The sequence below is a fragment of the Aphelocoma coerulescens genome, chromosome 2 (genome assembly GCF_041296385.1).
Source record: "Aphelocoma coerulescens isolate FSJ_1873_10779 chromosome 2, UR_Acoe_1.0, whole genome shotgun sequence".
Classification (NCBI taxonomy): domain Eukaryota; kingdom Metazoa; phylum Chordata; class Aves; order Passeriformes; family Corvidae; genus Aphelocoma; species Aphelocoma coerulescens.
Window position 1 is genome coordinate 164,598,090 of NC_091015.1, and position 26,213 is coordinate 164,624,302.

The following is a 26,213-nucleotide window of genomic DNA, read 5'->3' on the forward strand; positions in this document are numbered from 1 at the left end:
TCTGACTTTGTGACATTACAAAGCATTGACATTGTATTCCTATAAACCAGAAAGGGAGTTACTGTGTGTAATCAGGTGACCAATGAGTTAAACAGCTAATTAAGTGTTTTCATTGTTTGAATGTACTCAAGTAGCAGTGCCTCTTATACATAACAAATAATAACACCTTCAACAGCACACTTGTATCCTTGGTATGCGGCAGATGTGTTTTGCAGGATGCTTCAACTGATTAATCATTTTCCAGTCAGGAGATTTGAAAGCACTTGTAAGTGGACCTCAAACCACCTATTTCTAGTGTGTAGCCCTTTCATTGTGAGAACTAGTGCAAGAATGCTGTTGTTCCTGAAGACCTGATGTTGAAGTAGCATCTAAAGGGGCTCTGCTTCCATTCGGGATGGTTTTTTGCAGCAAAAGATTTCCTTTTCCTCCAGAATTCTGTGCATAGAGTATTTTCTTCAGTACCTAAGTGTGCAGAATTGTCTGTAGGTGAGGTGTTACTGGTTTTCAGTCAGAGCAATCATCAAAGGTATTTTTTTTCATAAGTATTCCTAGATAAAATCCAGGTTCCTTAACTTTTTCAAGTGGCAGAGTAGAAATCACAACTGAAAACAACCAAGCTGAGATGCACAGGCAGCATCAAGCCATAAATCCATGTAAACACTTTGAACTGCAAGGGAAATGATTTGCAAATTGTCATCATAGTAATGAAGGTCTTTGTGTTCCATGTCATTAATTTTATAACTAATTTCTGTATTGCTGGCACACAGTGCTTCGGAATCCAGAACATTTTGTGTGGAGTATGTCTTGCCTCTCTCCAAAGCAAGCAGGTGTGCACCTAAACTGTTCCACAGCACGGTGGCTGTTGAATTATTCTACATTTTTTGAAAAGGTTCAGTTTTAACTTGAGAGGTTTTGGCACTTTGCACATGTAGTATTACCTCAATCTGTTAGACTGCATGAAAAGTGAAATATTCCTGGCAGTAATCTCCTGGATGAACTTCTGTCTTGGATGGATGAATACGCTCCATTCAAACAGTAAATCTTCCAACCTATGCATTCGTCCTTTCAGCTGCCTTGGGAAAAGGTGGGAGTGTGCAAACAGCTCCCAGCACTGAGGCAGAACAAAGGGCCTATTCTGAGCTGCTCTTGCTCTCTGAAACACCTGTCTGTGGACAGTTAATAGCAGTAATGAAAGGTTCATAAACTCCTTAGGTCTCCACTTGAGTATTTCAGAGATTACTTCATTTATTTCTGCAGACGTTTGCAGTGCAGAGCTGTCAGCTGCTGTTAGGCTGCATTAATGGGCACCATGTCCTGATTAGGGAGCTCTTACTGTCATCTCTTTACATCTGCTGCTTTCTCAGTCACATTGTTTCTGTTGTGACATTCACTGGATGTCTTGATAACAGCGTTTTGTCTCAAAAAAAAAGATAGTTCTGCTTACTCTGTTAGGCCAAATCTGAGGCATTACTAAGTGTGACAGGGTATTTGTTTAAATTGATGGTTCTGCTGTCTGGTTTTCTTTGATAATTCTTAAATTCTCCTTTGCACCCCTGAAGAGCTGATGGACTTTTTGTGAGTATAACAGCCCAGGTCTTTCTTCATATAGGAATATAGTGAATTTAAATATCTCATTAAAAAGTGCAGTGATATATGACAGAATATGTTTTTTTCTGGAATCTAAATGCTATACACAAATACGGTGTCCTGGATTCTTATGTATCTCTTGACATATTCAGTTGCTTTCTTCCTGAACAGCAAGTAATCTTCTGCAGGAAATGAGTAAAACTGCAAACTGAAGTAAAACCTTCAGGGAGAAGACAACCATATTCAGTTCCTAGTTTCTGTATATATAGATTTGCTGGCCTAGATTTCTGAATTTGTAAAGATTTGGGGGCTTTGCTATAAATGTGCAAGAGAATCTTCTGTTGAACAAGATGCCCTTTGTGACCACAAATATCTAACTTGGAAATTGTTGCATTTCAGAAATGCTGTGGTGTGTATGTTTAAATGTTCAAGAATTTATTTGGAGTATAATAAAAACCACGTGACCTTTGTTAGGTTAATAAGTTTTAAACCAAAAACATTTGTCAGGTTTGCACAAATGTTCTTATTTTTGTGTGGGCAGGAATGACAGCAAAGGGCAGTGTCCATACAGGCCTAAGCCTTATGCTAAATATGGTTCTTGATTCACATTCTTCTGCAGTCAAACCCAGGTCTGCAACCTCTCTTTTCCTCTGGTGCTGTTTTCCATCTCAGAGCTGGTGTCTGATGCTTGGGATGGGAGGAATGCCAAGGCACTGTGTTGCAGCTGTGGGTTTGGTTCCTCAAGCAGTCTCTATTAGACACTTACTGTAGCTACACCTCACCATCTCGCCTCACACGTGGTTTCCTTTGGCCATCAAACCACTGTGCTGTGTCCTCAGATATAATGCAGTAGTATTTTATGCATGGGAGTACGAAAAAACTCTGCTTCTGACACAGTAGCATCATTAACATTTAATGAAGCTGCTCAAGCATCTAATAAATTAGAAATTAATTAGCTGAAATAATAGCTTCATTACTCCTAATAATTTTTTTCAGATTATCAGCGGAAAGAGTTTTTTGTGTTTGCATGTTACTATTGATAAGTAATTTCCTATCATTTAATTACAGCTTACTAGTGCAGCTACGACCTTTCAGGGATTTAGATGTCGAGGAGCATATAAAAGAATTTGCAGCAAAGCTGTTTTTAATCCCCAGCCCGCCACCAGGACCACTCCACTTGGTAATTATTCCTCCTGAATTTCATAATCACTTTTACATTATTCCTTATAAGATACTAAAATGCTGTGTTCAGTAAACTGGGTGACATTCATGAGTGTCAGGTCAGAGATTGTACTTGGTGGTGTGGAACTGATGTCAGTACCTGTGCTTTAAAAATAAGGTTATGCATTGTTAGTGACAAAAATAACAGTGTGGCCAGGGTTCAGGCTGGAGTGCTAGCCAGTCATGTTCTTTAGTTTTCAATACTCCTCTGGGAAGGATTTGGCTCATGCCAACTATTTATGGTCTGAGATGATGCCTGGGCAGGTCTGGGAGCAGCAGAAGAGTGTGATGTGGGTGAAATGTTCAGTTGGCTGCTGCCTGGATAAGACCAAACTGAGAGGGGAAACTCACATCAACATTTGTATTTAGTGCTGTGTATTTGTTCCATTCTGACCCTTCCCAAGTCAAGCCAGGTGTGAGCTGGGTCAGTGATTTCAGCACACACTCTGTTATCTACTGCAGTGGCTTCCAGGGAAGCAGAGTTTCAGCCATGGACTTCTCCTTAGCTGCTTTCCTTGACTCTGGGATGCGGGGTTAGGAGTGGAGGAAAAATAGCATAGCTGGAAAATAACTGGGTGATTGGCTAAACCAGCTGTGAGTGCTGAAATATGCAGCACATGCAGGATGTGACCCCCAGAGATTTGAGCTGAAGTATCTGAAACACTGAGAGACCTCATTCCTTTTGGCTTGTTTTATTTTCTTAGCATGACAACCCATGCTCACTTACTTTGTTGATATTTTTTCTATTTCCTATATGAATTTTATCAAATTATTTAGTTTCCCAGTTGTATCTACAGATTTTATTCAATTATTTTGTTATGCTTATAACAAAGCAAGTTTAATTCTGTTAAAAGATGTTTTTAAAAAAATTTGCTGGCCAATCACGCTATGAGAATGAGAGGAAACAAGTCCATATTAATTTTTCAAACTAGTTATTATGTCTTTTAATATTTCCTTCTCTTTTAATTTTACTGTTCTGCAGTATGCAAACACCTGTCTTCTTGCTCTCAATTAAAATTAATATTTTGTAGTTGGAACTAAAATCCTGAATTAAATGTCATGTGATAACATTTTCATTAAGGAGTAAACAGAAACCATCTGTTATTACAGGTATTTAATATGAAACCTCTTCAAATAATAATTCCTTCACGAGAGGATCCGGACAGTCCAATTATTGACTTGGATCTCCATCTTCCATTGCTGTGTTTCAAGCCAGAGCAGGTGCTGCAGGTAAAACTAACTCGTACTTTAAAATGTTTTAGGGATTGAAAGTACTGGTAATTTGTAGTTTAGGAAAAAATCAAGATGTTTATTTATTAAAAAAACTTTAAAAGACCAACAATTCAGAATAGTATTAGTTCTGAATGTTAGAGATATGGCACAATAAAATATACTTATTCTTAAGATGTTTTGTTATTTATAGACCAAATTAGATTAAGGCATATTGCATTTCTTCCTCCTGTGATTTAGAAATAGGTGCTAAATTTCTTAAGAATGTATTTTAAAATGTAAATATCTAAGCCAATTGACATATTTTATTTTGAATTTTCACTTCATGAAAGTACATTCACTACAAGATTTATAAGAGTTTTTTTCACGTTTAAGAAGGGGACAGAAGGAAGGATTGGTGACAGTTGGCACTCTCATACAAATAAAGTGTAAATGGTGTAGAAAGACAAGAAATACAAAAGGCTGTTTGAATTTTTTCAATGCTTCACAGAATCTTACAATAATATTGGCTGGAGTGTCCTTTGGAGGTTACCTGATCCAGTTGCCTGCTCAAAGGCCACCTGTGAAGTTAAATTGGGTTATTTAAGGTCACCAGTAGTATCTGAGCCACTTCCTCCAAGAAACCCCCTCAGTCCTGAGAGCTGGCAGTACTGCCTTATTTTTTTGGGCTTTGCCCACATGTGCGTGTTATGAATAAAAGTACCTCAAATCCTAAATGGTCCTGTGCAGCTGGAGCATCTTGAAATGGACATTATTTAATTTTATAAATCTGTAAGGTAGCTAAAAATGGGAGCTCATGAGGCTGAGTCTCACAAGCAGATGAAATACTTGCATTTCTAGTGTGTTCTAGATACCTCATTACAAATACTTAACATTCTGGGTTTGTTTTCCAGATTATGACTTGCATTTTGACTGAGCAGAGAATCGTTTTCTTCTCTTCTGACTGGGCTCTCCTGACACTTGTTGCTGAATGCTTTATGTTGTACCTTCACCCTCTGCAGTGGCAGCACACTTTTGTGCCTATTCTGTCTCGGCAAATGCTGGATTTTGTGATGGCTCCAACATCTTTCCTCATGGGATGTCATATTGATCATTTTGGTGAAGTGAGCACGGTATGTTTTACACCATTACCACTCTTGATTTTTACTTGCAGTGCATTTGTCCCCTTCCATATTAGAGCATATTAGATTCCTAAGTGTTTATGTAGTGAGATTAGCATCTCTTAAAGCAATTGCATTTATTTGTTTTGAATGTAATTGTTTAGTTATCCATACAATTCTTTACTTGTGGAAAAAATTTCAGTCCTTTTCTGGTTTACCTCCTTGGTGAAATTAATTGTCTGAGGAGTATGTAAATGAGAAGTAAATATTTTTACAATGTAAATATATGTACAGTCATTCTATTTTCTTTTGTTAAAAGGAAGGTGAAGATTTAATTCTAATTAATATAGATAATGGAGATATTACACATTCAAAAATGGTTGAAGAGGAGCTTGAGATTCCAGATGTTCCAGCACAAGCAGCAGAAACTTTCATAAAAAGGTGACAAGATCTTGAAGATATGTTTATCTTAGTGCATAAATCATGCATGATGCTCCAAGTTTTTTATTTTGTATTATTCATTATTATTATTATTATTATTATATTATTTCATTCATATAAACCCCACTGTATTTTAAAAGGGCAAATTGAAAATTTCAATTAATTAGTAAAGAAGTAGCTTTAAGCAGTCATAATCACCAAATAATTTTGTAACAACTGGAATGCTTGTTTCTTTTTTATTATTGATATGGGTTATAGTCTGAACTTTACAAGGAAGACTGAGTGCACTGTGATTTAATTGAGTGGGGCTCCCTGAAATCTTGTTAGCTTGTCGGCACTTGTAAATCAATCTTGCACTTCTTTAGCTATAAGATGCACAGGCCTAAATGACTTTTATTTTTTAAAAAAGTAGGAAAAAAATTGTTGATGTTAGGATGTAAGTTAATAGTTTTCTTTTGTGTGTAGAGTGGAGGGTCTGCAGCTGCACTTTGATCTGGAGCTCTGCCATCTCCGAGCCAGCACGGACCTTGGTGAGCTCCAAACCCGCAGAAGGGCTTGGCAACAGAAACTGAACATGGATGTGCAGCAAACCATGTTGCAGTTAATTGTTAATATCTTCAGGTAAGTGGATGTAGTATTTTCTATTATAAGAGCATGTGGTACTGGTTAAGTACTTTAAGCATCTGTGAAAATATTCTCATTTTGTCTTACTTTATAGATATTTTGTAGAGCTGAGGTTTTGTTAGGGATTATGAGAAGGAGATCCTGTAGCCTGCTGGATTATGAGTCATTGATGTTTTGATTGCTAGAACATCTTAGATAAAACTTTGATAAACTTTTGACCTTGTCTTTTATATGAAGATTTCAGGAAGAGAAGTGCAGTCCTTGGAAAAGCTTAGGGCCCAGCAGGGATATCAGTCAAATTTTGGTCACTCTTGTTAGAGGAACCTGAATTTAAACCAGGGCAGGGTAGAAGAGCTGAAAGCAGGAACAAGAGTTCAGAACACCTTGGGAGTGTTTGGGCTGAGAATGGATGAGATACCTGGAGAGTGCAACCACCTGAGAATGAAGCAGGGAGAGGAGGTGTTGAAACTCAAGGACAAAGTGTTGGCACAAGAAGGGACAGCTGGGCCAGGAGCTGGACTCATGATCCTTGTAGGTCCCTTCCTACTCAGGGTGTTCTTTAATTCTTTGGTAAGAAATGTGGGATATTGGGTGTGTTTGGGACTGGCATTTTAATGCTGATGTGGCCTCTTGCTGGAGGTGGTTCCTCTCTTCAGATCAGCTACTGAAATGCTCACGGGAATTCTCCTTGGCACTTTCAGTCAGAAGGTGCTGGGTTAATGTACAGAGTCCAGATGTCGGGTTTCTGTTATTGGATCATTTTAAGGAGTGTTCCTACAAGTGCCTGGACCCTCCAAGGAGAGTAGCTGCTGGGTGTGGGGAATAGAACAGCCTTTACAGATAGCTAGTTATGGGAACTGAAATGCATTTATTTCCACAGTGGGATTTTGTGGATTTCAGTGTTTGGCAACAATAATTGCAGAAAAAGATGAGGAGAAATGTATTTTTGCTCATAACAGCTTGAACTCTTTAATGTACTAAATGCTGCAAAAAAATGAACAGATGCTTTGCTCTCTAACAGATAATATGTGTCACAAAGGGGTTGATTTTTCTCTTGCTTTCTTTCTCTTTTCCTTCAAACTTTGTCTTTGTTCTTTTTTTCAGCCTTGTTTCTTCTATCTTCTAAGTCTGCCAGCATCCAGGAGTGAAGGAAAGTAACTCTGATGCAGTTATGCTGCCAATTGTTCTGTTTTCAGCAAAGCATTGTAGTGATTTTGTCTGCATGGAGGTTCCATGTTTAAAGCAAACAGTGCTAAATTATATGGAATTATGTAGAACTATGTCCTTTTATTGATCATAAGTTTTCCTGACCCCATATGGTTGCATAAACTATTAATAAGATGTAATAATAAATTGAGTCCTGTTCTTCATGTGCCTGTTACAGATGCAGTGTGATGGGACAGTGTGAGATCAGGTCACATCTTTCAAATTGCCTGTGATAAATGCACTTGTCTTTTGTGCTCCAATGGATTGTGTGTGACTCAGGAACTGTGTATGTAAATTTAATTCCAGGATTGGAGCCTAAGGCATGATTTACACAGATTCTCTTTCATGGTTTACTAAATCTCACAGAGTGTATGTGAGTTTGTCAGCAGATAGCCCACATTACTTCTAAGAATTTGAATTCTTTTTCTGTGATTCAGTAACTCAGACTTGTTCATTAAAACTGAATTTGCCTTCTGATACTGCAGCACATTGCTATTCCATTTTCAGATGCTGCAGCATGTTTCTAGTAGTTCCAGTGGGCTTCTGCTATTGCAAAAGTACAACTTGCTTACAAATCTCCAAGCAGATTTACCTATTTATTTATTTTTGTCTCCAGAGAGGTAAAAGACCACCTAAATTATGAACACAGAGTGTTTAACAGTGAAGAATTTCTGAAAACAAGGGCAATTGGTGACCAGCTATTCTACAAAAAGGTAAATTCAGTGCTGTGATTATCTGTTATTAATAAATCTGTATTTTAGGATTAATGCCAATACCTGGCAATTTAAAGGCAACAAAGTAATGAATCCTATATGAGAAATAGTGTTTGTTGGATAAAGCTTCCAATATTTGCACACATTCTTAAAAACGAGCAGACTAAAAGGAACCTATTAATATGTCTTCAGGAGAGAAATTGATTGTAAATCTTCTGACCAGGATTTCAGATGAATAGAAAGAATTAAAATATTTTCAGTAGCAGTTTCTAATGCTATAAATTAAATGGTGGCAATTTTATGAATTGAAATTTAATAGTAGTTTAAAACTCAGTTGTATGTATTTAAGAAGAACTTTGAGCAGCTGACGGTTTGCTTTCAGGTGAATCTTAAAAAAATAACACAATATGGAACAGTTACTAGTGGTGTCTGGAATTATATTAAGAAAACTCAAAAACATCCGCTAGAAAGAACTGAAATTTGGAATCTCCTGGACATAAAATTGCTAGCAAAATATGCCACCTACTGGAGGAATACTGGAAACTGGGAATCCTGATGCTTCTGGAGATGCTGTTTTACATAGTACATTGCAAGTGCATTAGTAAGAGGCATTTGAACATTTATATAATAGACATGTTGTATCGCCTCAAATCCCAGATTCCACCTTGTTTTACTGTGCAGTGATGAGAGATGGTGGCTTTCCCTCTTTTTAATTCACACCTGGCAGTTTTTGTGGTGTCCTCTATCCTAAAAGTAGCAATTTGATCTTTTAGAAGTTTTTTCTGGATGACACTACAATAATTACCTGATCAGGGAGCAATTTTGTGGGTTACCAGAAGAAGAGAAGATTCACTTGTCTTTTCAGTATGATGACATAATGTTAATTTAGAGTGCCCCAAAATTCTTATTCCAAACCATAGACAGCATTATCAGCATTTGGTTTAAGTAGGAAAGATAATACTAAACTTGTAGCTCTGTTGCTCAGTATTTCTCATTTTTGTTTGGTTTCACCTCTTGGGGGGCAGTCTGAGATTACTGTTTCCTACTAAGCAAATTTCATCAAAGTCCAGAAGGTGAATGGAATCTTAATTAGTTTTCTGTTGAAGCTTTCAATCTTTTTATTTTTGTGATTGCTAAATTGGAAGGTCTCAGTTATGCATATGTAAAGATAATAAAAACGAGGAAAACATGATAATAAAAATGTAAATGTATAAATCATCCACCATTAACCCCTTTGTGTCTCACAGGTTTTAGAGACCTACATGTTTCACTCTTTCCTTAAAGCTCGTCTGAACAGAAAGATGGATGCTTTTGCTCGGCTTGACTTGAGTACCCAGTCTGAAGAGGACAGGTAGAGTTTTCTCATTTCTTATCCTGGTTTTGAATCTTCTGTTAGTATCAGTGATAAAAGTCCTTTTGACTCTATTGGTATGAGATCAGGCCATCTATAAACAAGATTATGATTAATTCTTAATTAAGATTATTGTAAAAGGGCTACATGAACACAGGGCTGTTGAAATTGTAGATTTAATACTATTATACAAAAAAAAATAAAAACAAGCAGTAATTAAGAGTGTATGTGTACGGATTTTTGAAACTAGTTATGTGTTATTTTTATTTTTCTCAGGTTTGATTTGATGTTTCTCACCCCCAGAAGGCTGATGATAGAGAAAATGGCTTCCAAGCGAGTCAGTGCAGAGCGCAAGGCCAGCCGGCGCATGGTGATCAGCATGCCCAACCTGCAGGACATCAAACTGCCAGAGGGCCCCATCAGGAACTCCTCACTTCGAAAAGTAGAAACAGGTGTTGGTAAGGGAAGATTGTGATGGACAAATACTCTTCTGTTATCTTTTGGGGTGGCATCACTGAGCAGTTGTCACAGAAACAGTGTCAGTTGCTGGAGGAAATGATGGGCTGAGTCGCTTTGAGCTGGGGCCTGTCTGTGCTTCCCCTTGCTTGTGAAGTCAGTCTGTAGCCTGCTGTAAGTTTTGCTGGACCACAAAAGAGTGCTTGTTCCCAATGGGATTGATACTGGAGAATTGATTCCTGAGTCCTCACCCACCCCCCAGTTCTTTACTACCTTTAATTTAAACACAGGCTTAAGCTTACCACTGTTTAGAAATAACTACATGAGGGATTTTTTTTCTTTTTTTTTTTCCTTTTCCAGAATTTATATTATCTGATTAGGGAATATTCTGATAATAAGGACAATGGGCATAGAAATGTATGTGTGTCCCTAGCATGGATGTAATCCTTCTTGTTTCTTGCAATTGCTTGTTGCTGTGATGGGGACTCTGTTTGTTGTTTGTAGTATTGCTGGTTGTGAAGATACTTAGACTTTTACTCCTTTCCCTGATCAATGTACTCTCTTGGTGTTTGTTTCTAGCTGTGAGAACGCCCTCCAAATCCATCACCACGTTCAAAATCCCTGAAATTCACTTTCCTCTGATGTTCCAGTGTGTTCACTCCTACTACACAGACTTCTTCAACCACCTCAGCAAAGCTATCAGTACCTTACCCCCTGAGAACTCCGCGATGCTGGCAAGGTACTTCTACCTCCGGGGCCTTGTTAGCTTGATGCAAGGAAAACTACTAAATGCACTTTCTGACTTTCAGAACCTAGAAAAAACAGACTTAAGAATTTTCCCTACTGATCTTGTAAGAAAAATAGTGGAGACCCTGCCTCGCTCGGAGCGCTTGCAGGCAGACCGCAAACCTGAGCTCAAGAGGCTGATAGGTCGAGTGATGGAAAAACAAAGAGAAGTTCTAAAAGTAGATGACCACGTAAAAAATTTCGAATTGCCAAAAACACACATGCAGCTGGATGATTTTGTGAAGAGAATTCAGGAGTCTGGGATTGTCAGGGATATAGACACTATCCACCGGTTATTTGATGCCCTGACAGTAGGTGAGTGTAAGATGTTTGTTTTCCTTTTTGGTTATTATTTAGCATTGTCACATGAAAAAGGGAGATTTACTCAAACCCTTAGTGTTGATTGGTCTGTCAGTGCCCTGGGAAAGCTGAGCCCCTTGTGCCTGACCTGTCTGTCAGTGTTCCATTGTGGGGACCCTTCACTGTGCAGCTGCTGGATGGAGGAAGGTTCCATTGACTTGTCCAGGGTCACCTGCCAAACAGAGAGACCCCTCCTGGGTGTCCTTTGCCCACTGCCAGCACCCTTGCAGGACTTATATTAACAGCTTAAAGAAGAACACTGTTTATTAGTATAATTGTCAGAGGTTAAAGTTTGAGAATTGCTGGTTGTAGTATCTGACTGCAAAAAACATGTTTAAAGCAATATATTAATTCACATCAATATATGGCCAAGCTCTAATCCCCAGTAAGAGCCAGCTTGAGATAATGAATCAGTGTGCCTACAGAATGGTTCTTACCCAGTAGGTGATCCTATGGGGGAGAAGACAGGTTCAGCCTCTTGACTGATCCCAGAATTTATATGGAGTCTTCTCTGACTTTTCCTCATTCTTAACTCACTTTTATACTATTCCTTTATGTTTAGATGGAGCTGAAGTGACTTCTGTCACACATCTTACTCAGTGAGGGGTGGTTGTACCTTGGGGGTGGGTATTTCAGGATAGTGCCTGAAATAACCTTTGGATGGGGACATGTGCCTAGAATGTCTATACTTGAATGCACAATAAAGAGGCACAATTTGACAGTTACTAGCTTTTTAAACCCATCTTCCTGTGCAAATTTGTGTAATACTTTCTCACATTAAAGGGGTTTTAAAATATTTTTAGGACAGCAGAAACAAATTGATCCTGAAACATTCAGAGATTTCTACAACTACTGGAAAGAAACTGAAGCAGAAGCTCAGGAGGTGAATCTGCCACCAGCAGTAATTGAGCATCTAGATAAAAATGAATGTGTCTACAAGTTATCCTGCTCAGTTAAGACCAACTATGGTGTAGGGAAAATAGCTCTGACCCAGAAGCGCTTGTTCCTGTTGACTGAAGGAGGCCATCCTGGCTATGTCCCGATTGCTGCTTTCAGGGATATAGAGGTGAGCATCAACTTCTGTCCTCTGGCATGCCTGTGGATATAGGTTGTGTTCCATTCTCCAGAATGAGCTGGCTCTCAAGGTAAAGTTTCAGTAAGGAGAGTAGGAAACACTGCTGAAGTCACTATATGAGTGATTAGGTAAAATTCTGAGGGTTTGGACCAAAAATTTCGTGACTGAAAATCAAGAGGTTATAATCTCAGAGAAATGTGCAGAGTGCAGCACATAGGATATGGAGTAGAGAAGTTTAATAACATGAGCATTAAATGTGCTCATGTGACTGAGGTATCAGTGGGTCAGCCTCTACCTGCTGTGGAGCCAAGGCTGTATGATGACGTTTAAACTTATTTTCATGAATCCAGCTCTGCTTAATGGTGTGTATGGACAACTGAAATAATTAGCTGTAATTAGAGAAAGCTGCCCTGTGGGCGGAGTGCTGAACCTTATCTGTTATTTTGATACATTCTCCTCGTTTTCTCTTTCCTGTAACTTTCCAGGATGTTAAGAGCACAACTGTAGCTTTCCTTCTTTTGAGAATACCTACTCTGAGGATTAAAACATTATCTAAAAAAGAAGTCTTTGAAGCCAACCTTAAAACTGAGTGTGATCTCTGGTACCTGATAGTGAAAGAAATGTGGGCTGGAAAGAAAATGGCATATGATCACAAGGTATAAATTGGGAATTTGTAACCAAATAAGTATGAAGAATGTGCTTTCTGTCTCTGTTCTAAATAATTCATGCACTTATCTTAGAATTTCATGGTGCTTCTCTCCCATGAAGAAAGATCCAGCTTGGAAATGGGTATCCACCCTGTGCCTGCTGTATCTTTACATATGGTTTTGTTTGCACATCCTGTATCAAGGCTGTGTCAGATCTGAAGTATTCCTGTAATGAAATAACACTGGCTTCTGGCTTCCTGCTCCAAGACCTGGCTTGGAGCATGGATGTGGGAGTGGGGTCTGACAGCAAGTGGCAGGAATTATGCTGCAGGGCAGCAACTGGCTGGTGCTTGTGCTAAGCATGACACATGTTGTAATTTTGAACATCGTGTCTTGTAAGAATAATGAGCAATAGATAAACTACAGTAAGACTTCTGTCTTTAGGATCCTCAGTATATCCAGCAAGCACTGACAAATGTTCTCCTGATGGATGCTGTGGTTGGTGCCCTGCAGTCCTCCAAAAGCATCTATGCAGCCTCTAAACTGTCTTATTTTGACAGGATGAAAAATGAAGGTCAGTCACAGCAATGCTACAAAGCCTGCTGGTGTTTGCATCATCTCTTTCTGCTCTTTCAGTATATATTCTGTTTTTCAAACTGGTTATGTGTAGAAATACAAAAAGACATTAGCCTGATTCTACTTTCACAAATGTAGTTTATTTAATAGTAAATATAAAGTTTAGGGTTTGTCTTTTCTTTTTTTCCCTCCCTTTTTTTCCTCCCCTTTTTTTTTGTTTGGTTTGGTTTTGGTTTTTGCTTCTGTCTCCATCTTGGATGCTGTGTTTTTGTCTTGCTTTTTAGACTCCTTGGGTGGTGGATGTCTCTGCTACCAGAATTCATACAAATGGTGTTTGGGCCCTCAGCTAAAGCTAGAGGGAAAGAAAAGTGAGAAATGCATATGAATGGTGTAGAATTGCTATCTCATTAGTATTGTAGTTCTATTTCAGGCTTAAGTGTGCACTTCATAACCTTCTAAACATCTATTTTAGTGCCTATGATGGTCCCCAAAACAACTGCAGAGACACTAAAGCACAAGATCAACCCCTCAGCTGGTGAGACATTTCCACAGGCAATAGATGTCTTGCTTTACACACCAGGTAAGGTAATGTATTGCTCTCTTTAGGTTAGCCCAGCTTTAATTAGCCTATAAAGCACATTGTCTTGTAACACCTGGTTTATTATGCCCGCCTGATGTGTTCACATTCTGACATGGATTGGTTGTGTGTTGAATACTAAACCAGAAAAATCATTAAAAAAGAACAGTAATGTTGCATATTAAGATACTCCAAGGCATAGTTTCCACAGTCTTATTTTGCCTTCCTCTACATTTGTGCCTTATCACAGACTTCACTTCTGTGTTAATGGGCTGATTTCTCATTAAGATTTCTGGCTCACTTACTGAGCAGGGTGGGTGGATGGATGATGCTCCCCCATTGATCAATATTCATTGTTATATTTTTATTTTTCAGTAGTCCTGTGGGGGTGTTTGGTTGAACCCCAGTGCAAGGAGTAGTGTGGAGGGTGTTGGATTCAGTGGTGCTTTTCTTTATTCATAGTATGTTTTTAAGAGAGGCTCTAATGGAGTAGACAAGAGTGAGTGGATTTATTAGTTGTATTTCATGGGGCTTAAAAGCCTTCCTGCAATCCCAGTGAGCTCAGCTCTTAGTCATCAACGAAAGAGATTATCTCTGCTCTCTTTGGAGTGTAAGATGAAATCATTGGGTGAACTTAAACAGATTAGAATGAGCACAAATTCATTGTGAGAACTGTGTCAGTAAGTAACTGGTGATGTAAATTCCAGAACACAGATGTATTTCATTACAAACCTGCTCTGCCTAATAATGGCTTTCCCATAGGTCTCCAAAAGTATTTTGTTTTCTTTCACCTCTGTCATCTTCTCTGCTTTATTTCAAGGGCATCTTGACCCTTCAGAAAGACTGGATAATGCTCATCCAAAACTCTGGTGTGCTTTAAATGAGGGGAAGGTAGTGGTCTTTGATGCCTCCACCTGGTCTATCCAACAACACTGCTTCAAAATGGGCCGCTCTAAACTGGTAAGAGTGGCACAGGATCACAGTTCGTGCTTCAGCTGGGTGCTTTTGTTGCTGTAGTCTGACCCTGAATCACATCATTCCTTAAAAGTTGTTGAGTTGTTTGGGCTTCAGTTAACCTGGAAAAATGGAGATTTTTGAGAAAAGGGGAAAGGAGGCTAAATGGATTAATAATAAAACAAGTCAACTGGTGAAAAATGATGAATTGGATTTGGGAGGGCCTGATGGGTTCTTGGGGCAGGGAAGCAGGGTTGAAACAATTGAGGAGAAAGAATAGAAGATAATTAACCCAAAGAGAAGATGAGAAGGGGAATCCTAGGAATAGATGAAAATTCACCCATGCTGAAGAACTGGAGATTGGGAAAAGGTGTAAGGAAACCAGGTAGATGCTATTGAAAGAGAGACAGAGCTCTAAAAGGAAGTGTCTCAACCAGCAGGTGAAAGAGTTGCTTGTCAAAGACCACCTGAAAGAGTAACTCTCTCTGTGAGAGGGGAATCTGAACCTGAGTGAAAAAAACACAGTAGAGAGAACACACAGGAAAAGGGTTCAGACATGTCACTTCTGTGCAAGATAAGATACATCACTGTGGATGAGTGTGGGAGAGACTCAGAAAGGGAGGCGTAAGGCTGATGGTGAAGAGCTGGGTGGAGGAAAGATGGAATTCCAGGAGAGTCAGATATTGACCTAAAAGGAGACAAAAAAAGTTGGCAACTGATGGGACTCTGGAGGGAGATAAATGAAGAGTGTGTGATTAAAGGGAAGGACATTCCAGAGACAGTAGTGGAGACAGTATTTTCTTAAATACTACTTTTAGCTGAAGTTGGAAGTGTGGATATATTGGACAGTTAGGTTGGCTTCCAATCCAGAGGAAAGGAGCACACTAACTTCTGTGGTTCCCCCAATGCCCTCTGTAATTTTTACTTTGTTTGGGCCAGGAAGCACACCTTTAGTCAGTCCCTAAGGTAAAGTATTAATCCTATTTACTGCAAAGAGATCTGTCCTCTCATTTTTTTATAGAGCAGAGCAAAGGACAGAACACTGGAGAGCCAAGTCTTACCTCCTACAATGATCACCAGCAAACTGTAGCTTCTGAATACAGCATTTTCCATGTTACTTTAAAGAGTGATTTTTCTTCTAGGCTTTATTTAACCCAGCTTTTTCTCCCCAGACTTGCATGGTCATGGTGGAACAGAGTCAAGTGTGGATTGGTTCTCAGGACTCCATTATTTATATAATCAACACCCACAGTATGTCTTGTAATAAGCAACTGAATGATCATCGCTCTGATGTTACAGACATCATTGTGGAGAAGAAGAATGGAACACCCAGGTATATATAATTTGATTTTCCTACATCTTGAAAGAATTTATTGTTTTAAATGGGAGGGTTTATCCTGCTAATAAAGTCTTCATTTAGCCCATTTTTGTAGCTCCCATATTGTGTATGGTCAACTAAGAATTTCCTTTTTAAGTAAAGAGCACTGTGTAGTTTGGAATAAAGAGGATAAAGGAATGCTCTTTTGGATGAGGATGAGAACAGCCAGGAATTGGCAGCACCCCGTGAAGAGCTGACACAGATGAAGTTTAAAGACCGCTTCACTTTCGCTTTGAGCACGTCGTCGACTAAATGTTTACAGCAAGCTTCTGGATTTTTCCTGCCTGTTTGTAAAAGAAATAATACATTTATTGTTCTGTTCAGGCAAAATGCTTTTGATCTTCTGGTAGCACTGGGAAGAATGTTGGCTGAATGTCTTAACCTGCTGTCTTCCCATGGGAAAGGCAACTCCAAGGTCAATAGGTCTGCCAGTGGTGCACCAGGTGTAACTGGGTTTCAGAATTTGTTTAAGTGTTGTTGGAACATTCTGAAAAAGGTTTTCTCATTCTAAGACAACAAATGTTAAAGGTAAAAAGAAAAGGGATAGTATAATTTGTTTTCTCAGGTCCAGTAACAAAGCAAAACAATTTGAGATTTTTTTTTCTAACTCAAGAGAAAATCCATCAGGAAATGTTGTTCAGAAGAATTATAGGGAATGTTTTGTGCTCTACTCCTCATGCATGTTGTAATTTGTGTTCTCATTCACTGAGAGGTCTGAGTTAGCCTGCAGTGTTTCCAGTGATACAGAGTTTGTAAAGGATAATCTTGAAGATAATTAAAAAATGAACATGAATTTGGCTTACTGTAAAATTGGTTATTTTGCAAGTAAGTCTCTTCTGTGTGTGCTCTCTTTTCTGAACATGAATGGACACTATACTTCTTTATTTTTTAATCTGTGCCAACAGTGAAGCCTATTCCAGCAGTTTAGATGGAACGGTGATTGCTTGGAACATCAGCACTCTGAAAGTGAACCGTGTCTTTCAGCTGCCCTGCCAAAATCTCACCTCTATAAAGCTTCATAATGGTCAACTATGGTGCTGTAAGTCCCTTCTTCAAATAATAATAATTGCAAAAATCATCTTCACATAAAGAAGCAAGACAGTTATTGGATGTCCCATTTTATTTTGCTTTTTTCTTCCATGTTTTGTAGAGATTGAAGAAGTGGGCACCTCTGTTACTAACTCAGTATTTTTAATATTTGAAGGTACCAGAAGTTGCATTCTTGTAGTGTCAACTCACGAGTTTCGACCACAGATGAAAATCGAGCACCACCTGAAGGATGTGTGTTCCTCTTTTCTTGGATTCCAGCTCTTTCCCGAGGTATTGCACTTACTCTGTTGATAGAGTTTGAAGGAGGCAGGGCCGTGTGCCTCCTTCAAGCCCTGGTTATTGTGATACATTTTCTGTCAGCAGGGCTCAAATGTATCTTTCTGTGCTTTAGAGAGATGAAGTGTGGGTGTCTTACTCGAGGAGTAGCGACCTGTACATTTGGAACACCAAAAACCTTTCAAATACACCTCAAAAGATTCATCTTCAGGATTGCTCTGAGATTACTTGTATGATAAGAGTTAAAAATCAGGTGAGAGACATTTGGGCTTATTTTGCCTCATGTGGATTTCTTTACTGAAGTTTTGTTTGTTTGCAGCTGTCATGGGCTGTCATTGCTTCCTCACTTGGTGTGTGCATAAATGTTGATTCCTCTTCGAAATCAGAGAAGCTAAAGACTGCCCAACACAAATGGCTGTTACAGGTGTACCCCAAAATGCATGGCAAGCCAAAACCCTCATCAGTAATTAAATGTGTGGTGACATTTATTAGCTATTGACATTTCCAGGGAACTGCAGAAACTGAAAGTTTAGGTCCTTTGATATTTTATCTCAGGGCTCCTCAGACTAAGCCTTGAAAAATGGTTACCAGACAAACAACAAATGCCAATTAATTGGCCTGTTTTTGTAGATGACCTTTTCCTTGATTAGTTACCACATTCCTAATTCAGGACAGACAAAAGGAGGCAGTGGATTCCTACCTTGGCATCTTGTGTCCATGTCACTGTTGGCCTCTGTGTACCTGCTTTTATGTCGTATCAGTAGCTGTGCAAATGATTGGAGTTGTGCTACCACAGGGGCCCATTCAAGGTTACTTTGCAAATAAATAGCTAATGTATATCTACTGGGAAAGCAACTTTCGGAATCTTTTTCTCAGATTTTCCCTCCTTCCTTCTTCAAAAATGTTTTTTTTTAGTGGAATAGGGAAGTTTTCTCTGTATTCAGCCTCCGGTTAGACTTTTGTACTAAAATGGGAAATCATTTTAAGATATTCTTCCCCAAGGCAGAGATTGATACATTTAATAACCTCTGTTTCAAGGGAGTGAGAGGATTGTTTGGAACCCCCAAGGCATTAAGCTCTCTTTTGTTCTACAGAAGAACTTTGTTCTTTTCTCTTCACTTCTTTAAGTAATTTATGAATAAGTTAAACAATACTGAGCCCAGTCCTGACCCTTTGGGGACACCACTCGTGACACATTCCAACCAGGCCCTGTGCCACCACTCACACTCCTGTTCCCTTTACACAGCAATGAGTTATGGAGAGTGAGCTTGCAGCCTGATAAAGGCTGACAACAACATTGGTAGGGCTGTCAGTCACAGGCTTTAATTAAAAACAAACCATTGTTTTTCTTTAAGAAACTGAAGAGAAACCCAGCTGCATACTGTGTCTATCTGAAATAGGATGTGTTGTCTGGTACCTCGGTCTGTGTCTTTTATTACCTGTTTTTTGACCCAGTCTCTGTGGCTCTGATCTTGCTGGTGCCACAGTTCCCTGGAGAGCAGCAGGTTCATGAATTTCACTGCCAGCCCTGTACAGAGAAGTACTTTCAGTGAAACTGAACTATTACTGGTTCCCACGTGTCTCTGACTTCCTTAATTTCAGGGTAGAACAGTGGTTCTACATTCAGCTTATCTGCAGTTCTGTTAGTTTGTAAACCTTTTGTAAAGGCTCCTTAGCTGCCTCCTCTCCAACCTAAGGAGTCTTGGCTTTTCCATCTTCCATGTGAGGGTGGTGAAGCCCTGGCACAGATTGCCCAGAGAAGCTGTGGCTGCACCATCCCATTCAAGGCCAGGTTGGATGGAGCTCTGAGCAACCTGGGATAGTGGAAGCTGTCCCTGACCATGGCAGGGTGTTGAAATGACATCTTTAAAGTCCTTTTCAACCCAAACCATTCTCTGATTCTCATATGACAGCTGTTCCTTCCTCTTGGCAGTTTTAGTTGCTCTTCCCTGGATTTTCTCTGCTCTTGCACTGCAAGAGCACACCGTGCTTCTCACAGGGGTAAGGGAGAGCAGCCCCAGTGCCGGCATGATCTGCAGCTGAACATTCCAGCATGGGGCACAGGGGGTTTCCTGAACTGAGGGGACCAGAGGGGAGCAGAGACACCCACCAGGTGCCCTCAGCTCAGGCCACAGCAGCTGAGGAGGCCTGGAGGAGGCCAGGAGCAATGGTAGCCAAGCCTCTTATTTGTACTGATGAGGAAATTTTCAGTGTTTCCCTTTTCCAGTCAAGCGTGAGACTGTACCAGTGTGCCATATAAACCTCCTCAACTGTGTCCTGGACTGATAGTGAAAATGACTATGGGTTTGTTTCGTTCCCCCAGCTGTGGGTTGGCAGCAGTGGGTGGCTGCAGGGCAAGAGGAGAGGGAAGATCTACGTGATCAGTGCTGAGAGCAAGAGTGTGGAGAAGGAGCTGGTTGGCCACGCCGATGTGGTGAAGGCGCTGTGCTCAGCGGAGGACAGGTACGTCCTCAGCGGCTCTGGGAAGGAAGAAGGGAAGATTGCCATTTGGAAGGCCGGATAGCCAAGCTATTCTAAGCGTGTTTACTCCTCTGGGGAAAGGCAAAGACTTTGGGCTGTGTTTACTTCAGCATTTTGCATCTATTTCAACCACCTGCCAGTGTTATTGTCTTGTATTTATTGGGTTTCCATCCCTATGTTGTAGAAAATGGAAATCAAAGCAAATCTCCCACACACCTTGTCCTGCTCCTGTACACTTGGTAAAGGAACAGAAATGGGAGAAGACAGGTCACTGTCTTGAATCTGGACACGAGGTGGTGTGGAGGGTTGGGGTTACCTGGCTGCCTGGGGCAGGTCATGTTGGAATGCCAGAGCTGGCTCAGTAATTCCATGGGAGCTCTCTCTTAACAGTGCAAGGTTGCTTAAAAATAGGATTTGATAATGTCTTTATAGCCTGTAATAGGTGGAAGAGGACACTAAAAGGAAAAAAACAAGTGCACTTGGACTTACGGAGGTGTCACTGTGATCATCTTTCTGAGCTCGGAGCTGTAGCAGTGTCTCTTAACCTGGGTGGGATTTCTGGGGCTGTTTTGTTTAAAATGCAGGCACAGACAGGTTCTCCCTGATGGCACTGAAAGCTCTTCCAGCTGAAACAAGGTATTTTCAATGAAGGTTTTCGTTTTTAAATTTATTTTTTCTTTGAAAACAATGCATAATACTTGGCATTTAGAACAGTTTGTGAAATTGATAACTTTTTTATCTGAAGCATTAATTTATTTAATTCTTGTATATATTATTCTTGCTTTTGGAAGCACCTCTCACTCCCTGTGCAGACCAACCTCTGCCCCATCTCCCTTCAGTTCCTGTTTCTGCAGTCAGAGGAACTGCTGTTGTTTTGGGTAGAACCTGCTTCATTTTTAAGTTCTGCACAGTCCTGAAACTCCTCCTCAATCCCTGGAGCGAGCATCAGGGGCTGCGGCCTGGAGGAGTCTCCAGAGCAGCATTCCCTGATTGGTGCCTGATGCATAGTGGTTTTTCCACTGGTCACATTTATCTACAAGTAAAACAATAAATCCGTGCAGATTGGTTTTATCTGCATCAGTGCAGAGTGGAAAGCAGTGTCTAAAAGACTGTAAATAGAAAGACAAAATGGGCTGCTACTTTCCTTAATAAATATAAACCAGTGTAGGGCTAAAACAAAGGGTATAAACAACTGGAAAATATTATGACTAGAAATTTTATGACTCTGTGCAATATTTCTGCTGATAAAAGTTTTTATTGTATCATGGTAACAGAAATTTTACTTTTTTAGCTTTTGTATCAATTTAAGAATATTAAACACTATATTGATACTTTGGCCTCTGTACCTTGTTCTTTTTCCTGTGTAATGCAATACTGAAAAATTAAGATTTTAGCACTGACTTGCATCCTCTTTGTGTGCTGTAAAGAATAATTGCCTGGGTTTTTTTCTCTGCATGTTCTCCTTTCTGAAACAGCTTCTGCTGTAACATGTCCCACTTTGAGCCCCTTACCTGTGACTTTCAGGTTCCTTTTTTCCTCCCCGGGCTCTGTCGGCCTGCTTGGGGTAGGGTAAGTGACAGGAATTATTTACTGAATTCAAAGACACACAAGGGCTGTTAATGAATTTCCCCTGGCTGCAGAGATGAACCAGCTGCACCAGCCTGCTGCCCACCTGTTGCTGCCTTCATTGATTTTCATTCCTGACAGACTTTTTAAACCTGCTTTTGTCTTCTCGGCTGGTTTGTAGGTGTTCACTGACCATCTCAGCTTTGCTCCAGGATTTCAGCTGTGGAATGAACCTGGAGTCATAGCACTGTGAGGTTCTGTTCAGTTCTCAGTAGAGTTTCAGGTACTTACCATGAGCCCCTTGGTGGTGGGAAAGCACAGGGGAGGGACCCTCTGAGCTGCTCAGAGCTCCTCTTTGCCCTGCTGCCAGCTGAGAGCTTGCCAGGTGTAGTTGCCTCTGTGAGTCACTGTCTCCCAGCAAAGGGACAAAGCAAAGGAGCTGCCCCTGGCAGAGAAGGGAGGCCCTGAGTGACCAGGCTGAGCACACCCCATCCCTCTCTGGCCCTGAGGCCGTGCTGCTGTTGGGGTTGGTCAGCCTCTGTCTGAGCCTCCAAGTCCAGCTTGTGTTGCCATCCCCTTCTCTCCCTCAAGGAAATGTTGCCTGTTTCTTGGAAACCTCAAGGCTACTGTTTGTTGATTCTTTTTCCTGGTCTCCCAACCTGAAAAACCTGTGGGGAGCAGAGAGACCTGCCAGGAGCCCATGATGCTCTTGGTCCTATGGTCCAGTTTTTGGAAGTGCTGTGTGGAGCAGGGAGTTGGACTCGATGATCCCTATGGGTCACTTCCAAATTGAGTTGTTCTGTGATTCTTGGATCAAACCAAGGGATGGCAGTGTCTGCTTCCAGAAATAACTTGGCTGTGGAGATGGGAGCTGCTTGGAAATTCAGGGTCTTGTGTGCTGGGTGTGATCTCCCCCACAGGGCCATGCAGGAAGGGAGGAAACAGTCCCTTCCTCTGCCTCCCAGCCCGTACTCAGGGGCTGCTGGGGGGCTTCATGGGACCAGGCCCTGTCTTCCTTCAGTGCCAGTTGAATCCTTTTGTAGGCAAACTAAACCACATCCTCACCCCTGGATGTGCATTCCTTACCTTCCTGCATCTGTTTCATCTGCCGTGGTAACCTGCAGGATTCTGCCTGGCATCCTGTTCTCCTCTCCATGGTGAGTTCCCCAGTGTCTTGGCACAGGTCCCCTGCTCTCAGAAGCAGTGGGTGGCCCTGTGCCACCCCAGCTGTCAGGACAGGGACAGTGCTGCACAAATGCATGAAATGCTGCCACCAGCCCCCCATGTCCCTAGCCCCGTTTTGGGATGTGAAGGGCTGCCCAGCACATGGGACACCAATGTGAGGAGGTGTGGGATGTCACCTGGAAGAGGTGAAATCCCACAGGCACATTCCATGTCCCCAGTGAGTGTGTGCCATAAGGGTTTCACAGCTGGGCTGGCACGGCTGGGCCTGGGTGCTGCTTGGGGGTCTGGGAGTGCACGAGGTCTCGGCTGGTGATGGACATGGGGACCATATGCCAGTGGATGTGGGGACAATATGCCACCCCCACCCCCCAGGATGGGAGACACCCTGGCTGCTGCAAAGCCTGGAGAATGCAGGGACTGACCCCACTGGGGCAGACTGGGCTCAGGGAAGGATGATACTGGTTTGTTGATTGTTCTTGGTCCAGACTGGGAAGTGGAGGCAGTGCTGGAGCAGCTCCTCTCCAGGCTGTTCTGAACCACTCTAAGGCCACTGTGAGTTATTCTGTAACGAGCAACAGCTCAGGGAGTGTGGCTGTTGTTGAGGCAGACATAAAAGCACACGCTAGTCGTAATCCATAGTTGAGAGAGGTAGAAAGATTTTTTTATTTTCCCTACTGCTATTCTTATACCTCTTCACAAATGCTGTGGCCTAATTGAGATTGGCTGCTTAGCAAACAATGACAAGGCTGTCTAACAAGCAATGACCATTCAGGCAGTAAAACAATTAGCTATACAAGCAAAGGTATAGTTGCTATATATTATCCACAAGCTCTTCCTTGTACACTCTTAATGTCCCATAACAAGAACATCCTTCCCTTGTGTCCAGAACATCTTCTCTCATTGATTATCTTCTTGGCCTTCTCACTGGGTTTCACTAAAGCTGCAAAATTTCACTGTAATATTCTCACGGGTAAATTGTGACTGCCTTCAGGTCTGACTATGAGACTGTCAGTCCAGCTCTCAATTTCATCAAGGGAGTGACCCAGCTCCACTGTCCTCACCCCCAGCACAGCACAAATCAGCCAGCCCAGACCTAGCACCCTGCTCCCAGCCTAAGCAGGGACCTGCTGCTCTTGGACAAGGATCACAGAGTCCCACTCCCAGGGCCAGGGATCAGTCACCTCCCCTGAGCAGAGCAGGGGGATCACCCTAAAGGCACAACAGCACCCAAGAGATTTCTGCTTCTTGTCCCTCTCTCAAGGCCTCATCCTGCTGTGGTGCCAGAAGGGATCAGGGAGGCTTCCCCACCCCACACTTGGCACAGAGGACAGGGCCCCTTCACTTGTCATTGCGCCAGGAGAAGAGGGGGATGTAGGACAATCCCTGCCACTTAATCCCCCTGTCACTTTGGGTTCTCCAGGTACAGTACCTCAAGGTGAGGATGAACCCAAAATTCTGCTGGGCAGAGTGGGGCCAGGAGGGGAGGTTCTTGCCCTCATTACTTGCTCATATAATTCATAGAAGCGACTAGGAAGAAACTATCCACCCAAACACAGCATGGCCCCTCTCTGAGTGTCTTGTAGATATCTGGAGAGCCTGCTGCTGCAGTGAGGCAGGTACCTGTTCTCCTCTCTGTGCTGGTGAAAAATGCCAACAGCATAGGGCAGACCTGATGTCCAATTTATTGTGTTTTATGTTTTCAGTTCTTCCTTAACAGCATGTCCAGGGAAGTGTCTGGATGTTCTGTGTTTAGCTTAGACAGGAATTATCTCAGGTGCCAGTGTGCTCACTTAGCATGTCAGAGGTACTGATATTAGTGGCTGCATTCCCCAGTGTATTAAAGGCCAAGAGCTGGGTAGTGCCCTTGGGTGACCACACCGAGGTGGGTGCGGGTGTCGATGCCCTGCAGGGTAGGAAGGCTCTGCAGGGGGATGTGGACAGGCTGGCCAGATGGTGTGAGACCAGAGGGATGAGGTTCATGAAGAGCAAGGCCTGGGTCCTGCCCATGTGTCCCAACAAGGCCCTGCAGTGCTCCAGGCTGGGGGCAGAGTGGCTGGAAAGCTGCCCAGCAGGAAAGGCCCTGGAGGTGCTGGCCAACGGCGGCCGAGCGTCAGCCTGCGTGTGCCCAGCTGGGCAAGGAGGCCGGTGGCCTCCTGGCATTCTGTGTCAGCAATAGTGTGGCCAGCAGGATCAGGCTGGTGATTGTCCCTCTGTGCTGAGCACTGGGGAGGCCACAGCTCAAGTGCTGTGTGCAGATGTGTGCCCCTGCTCAGATGTGGTTAGGGAGAGGCGCCTCTGCCCGAATTAAGGTGCCAAGGGGACCATCCACCAAAGTCAACAAGAGGGATTGTATTTAACAATACATGTGGGGTGGGGAGATAGAAAGGCATAGGAAAGAGGAGGGTGAGAAGGGAAGAGGGTGGTTGGGGTGGGGAGGGGAAGATCGGGGGTTGGAGGGTGTGGGGGACGAGCAGGGCTGGGGTGAGGTGGGGAAGAGATCAAACAGAAGAGAGTCCGAGATGCTCGGCTCCAGCAGCATCCCGTCGGTCCTTTGTCACCCCGCGCTTCTCTGCGCTGGGGGTGCCGGTGGTCCTTGCGGAGGTGAGGACGCCCGAGCTTTCATCCGGGGTTAACACCTTTCTGCAGTCCGTGTTGAGGGTATCCAGGGAAGCGTTTTCCGATTTGCCATGTGAAAGGAGGATGGGCTTTCCTTTGCCTGCAATGCAGAGGCCCAAGGAGCATTTCTCAGCTCCTAATGCAGCCTGGGGGCAGGGGGGGATGCACCCCCACAATGAAGCCTGGGCCTAAAGCCAGCTTCTGTGGGATTTGCCAAGGCAGCGCAGTAATCCTTCCTCTGGTGGCTGTCCCTGACCAGGCTGCCTGGCAGTTGGCTTGGGGGTGAGGGGCTGGGGCCGGCAGCAGGACCTACCTTTGGCAACTGATTGCCTTGGGCACCATCCATCCGTCCATCCACCCATGCATGCATCGGTGCCTCCAGTGTTTGTCTCCCTCTCCAGTGCTGGTGCCTCCGGTAGCTGCCATTGCCCCTGGGAGCTGGGCGTCCTCAGGGTGAGCCGGCATCCTTGGGGATCGTCCCGGTGCTGGCAGTCGGGCTCACTCCTCCGGCTGCGTACTGCGGCAGCCGAAAGAGAAGAGCCGGCGCAGAGCCCGCCGGGCCGTCTTGACGATGGAGCGCCATCGCCGTGGGGCCGGGGGCCGTGGGCCAGTGGCCATGCCAGCGGGGGGAGAAGGGCCACTGCGTGCCAGGGGCTGGGCAGGCACCGGGCAAGCTCCTGCCGGCACCCCAGCCTGGCAGGGCTTTGCCTGGGGAGGGGTGGCCTGGGCACGGCCAGCCTCCATGCCTGCTGCGGCG

The 26,213-nt window shown here is 42.6% G+C and overlaps 1 protein-coding gene across 2 annotated transcripts in view; it reads left to right on the forward strand.

Annotated features, from left to right (window-relative positions):
- DENND3 (DENN domain containing 3) overlaps positions 1-21,426 on the forward strand; it is a 31,600-nt gene extending 10,174 nt beyond the window's left edge. For both annotated transcript variants that reach the window (XM_069005558.1, XM_069005559.1), the window contains 19 exons: positions 2,656-2,767; positions 3,919-4,038; positions 4,932-5,150; positions 5,458-5,579; positions 6,045-6,200; positions 8,026-8,122; positions 9,370-9,473; positions 9,750-9,931; positions 10,509-11,030; positions 11,879-12,141; positions 12,636-12,806; positions 13,242-13,371; positions 13,846-13,953; positions 14,771-14,910; positions 16,077-16,237; positions 17,188-17,321; positions 17,487-17,602; positions 17,724-17,861; positions 19,932-21,426. In XM_069005558.1, the coding sequence (XP_068861659.1) occupies positions 2,656-2,767; positions 3,919-4,038; positions 4,932-5,150; positions 5,458-5,579; positions 6,045-6,200; positions 8,026-8,122; positions 9,370-9,473; positions 9,750-9,931; positions 10,509-11,030; positions 11,879-12,141; positions 12,636-12,806; positions 13,242-13,371; positions 13,846-13,953; positions 14,771-14,910; positions 16,077-16,237; positions 17,188-17,321; positions 17,487-17,602; positions 17,724-17,861; positions 19,932-20,132 (3,196 nt within the window). In that variant the 3' untranslated portion in view covers positions 20,133-21,426. The remainder of the gene's footprint in view (positions 1-2,655; positions 2,768-3,918; positions 4,039-4,931; positions 5,151-5,457; positions 5,580-6,044; positions 6,201-8,025; positions 8,123-9,369; positions 9,474-9,749; positions 9,932-10,508; positions 11,031-11,878; positions 12,142-12,635; positions 12,807-13,241; positions 13,372-13,845; positions 13,954-14,770; positions 14,911-16,076; positions 16,238-17,187; positions 17,322-17,486; positions 17,603-17,723; positions 17,862-19,931) is intronic.
- Positions 21,427-26,213: the final 4,787 nt, after the last annotated feature.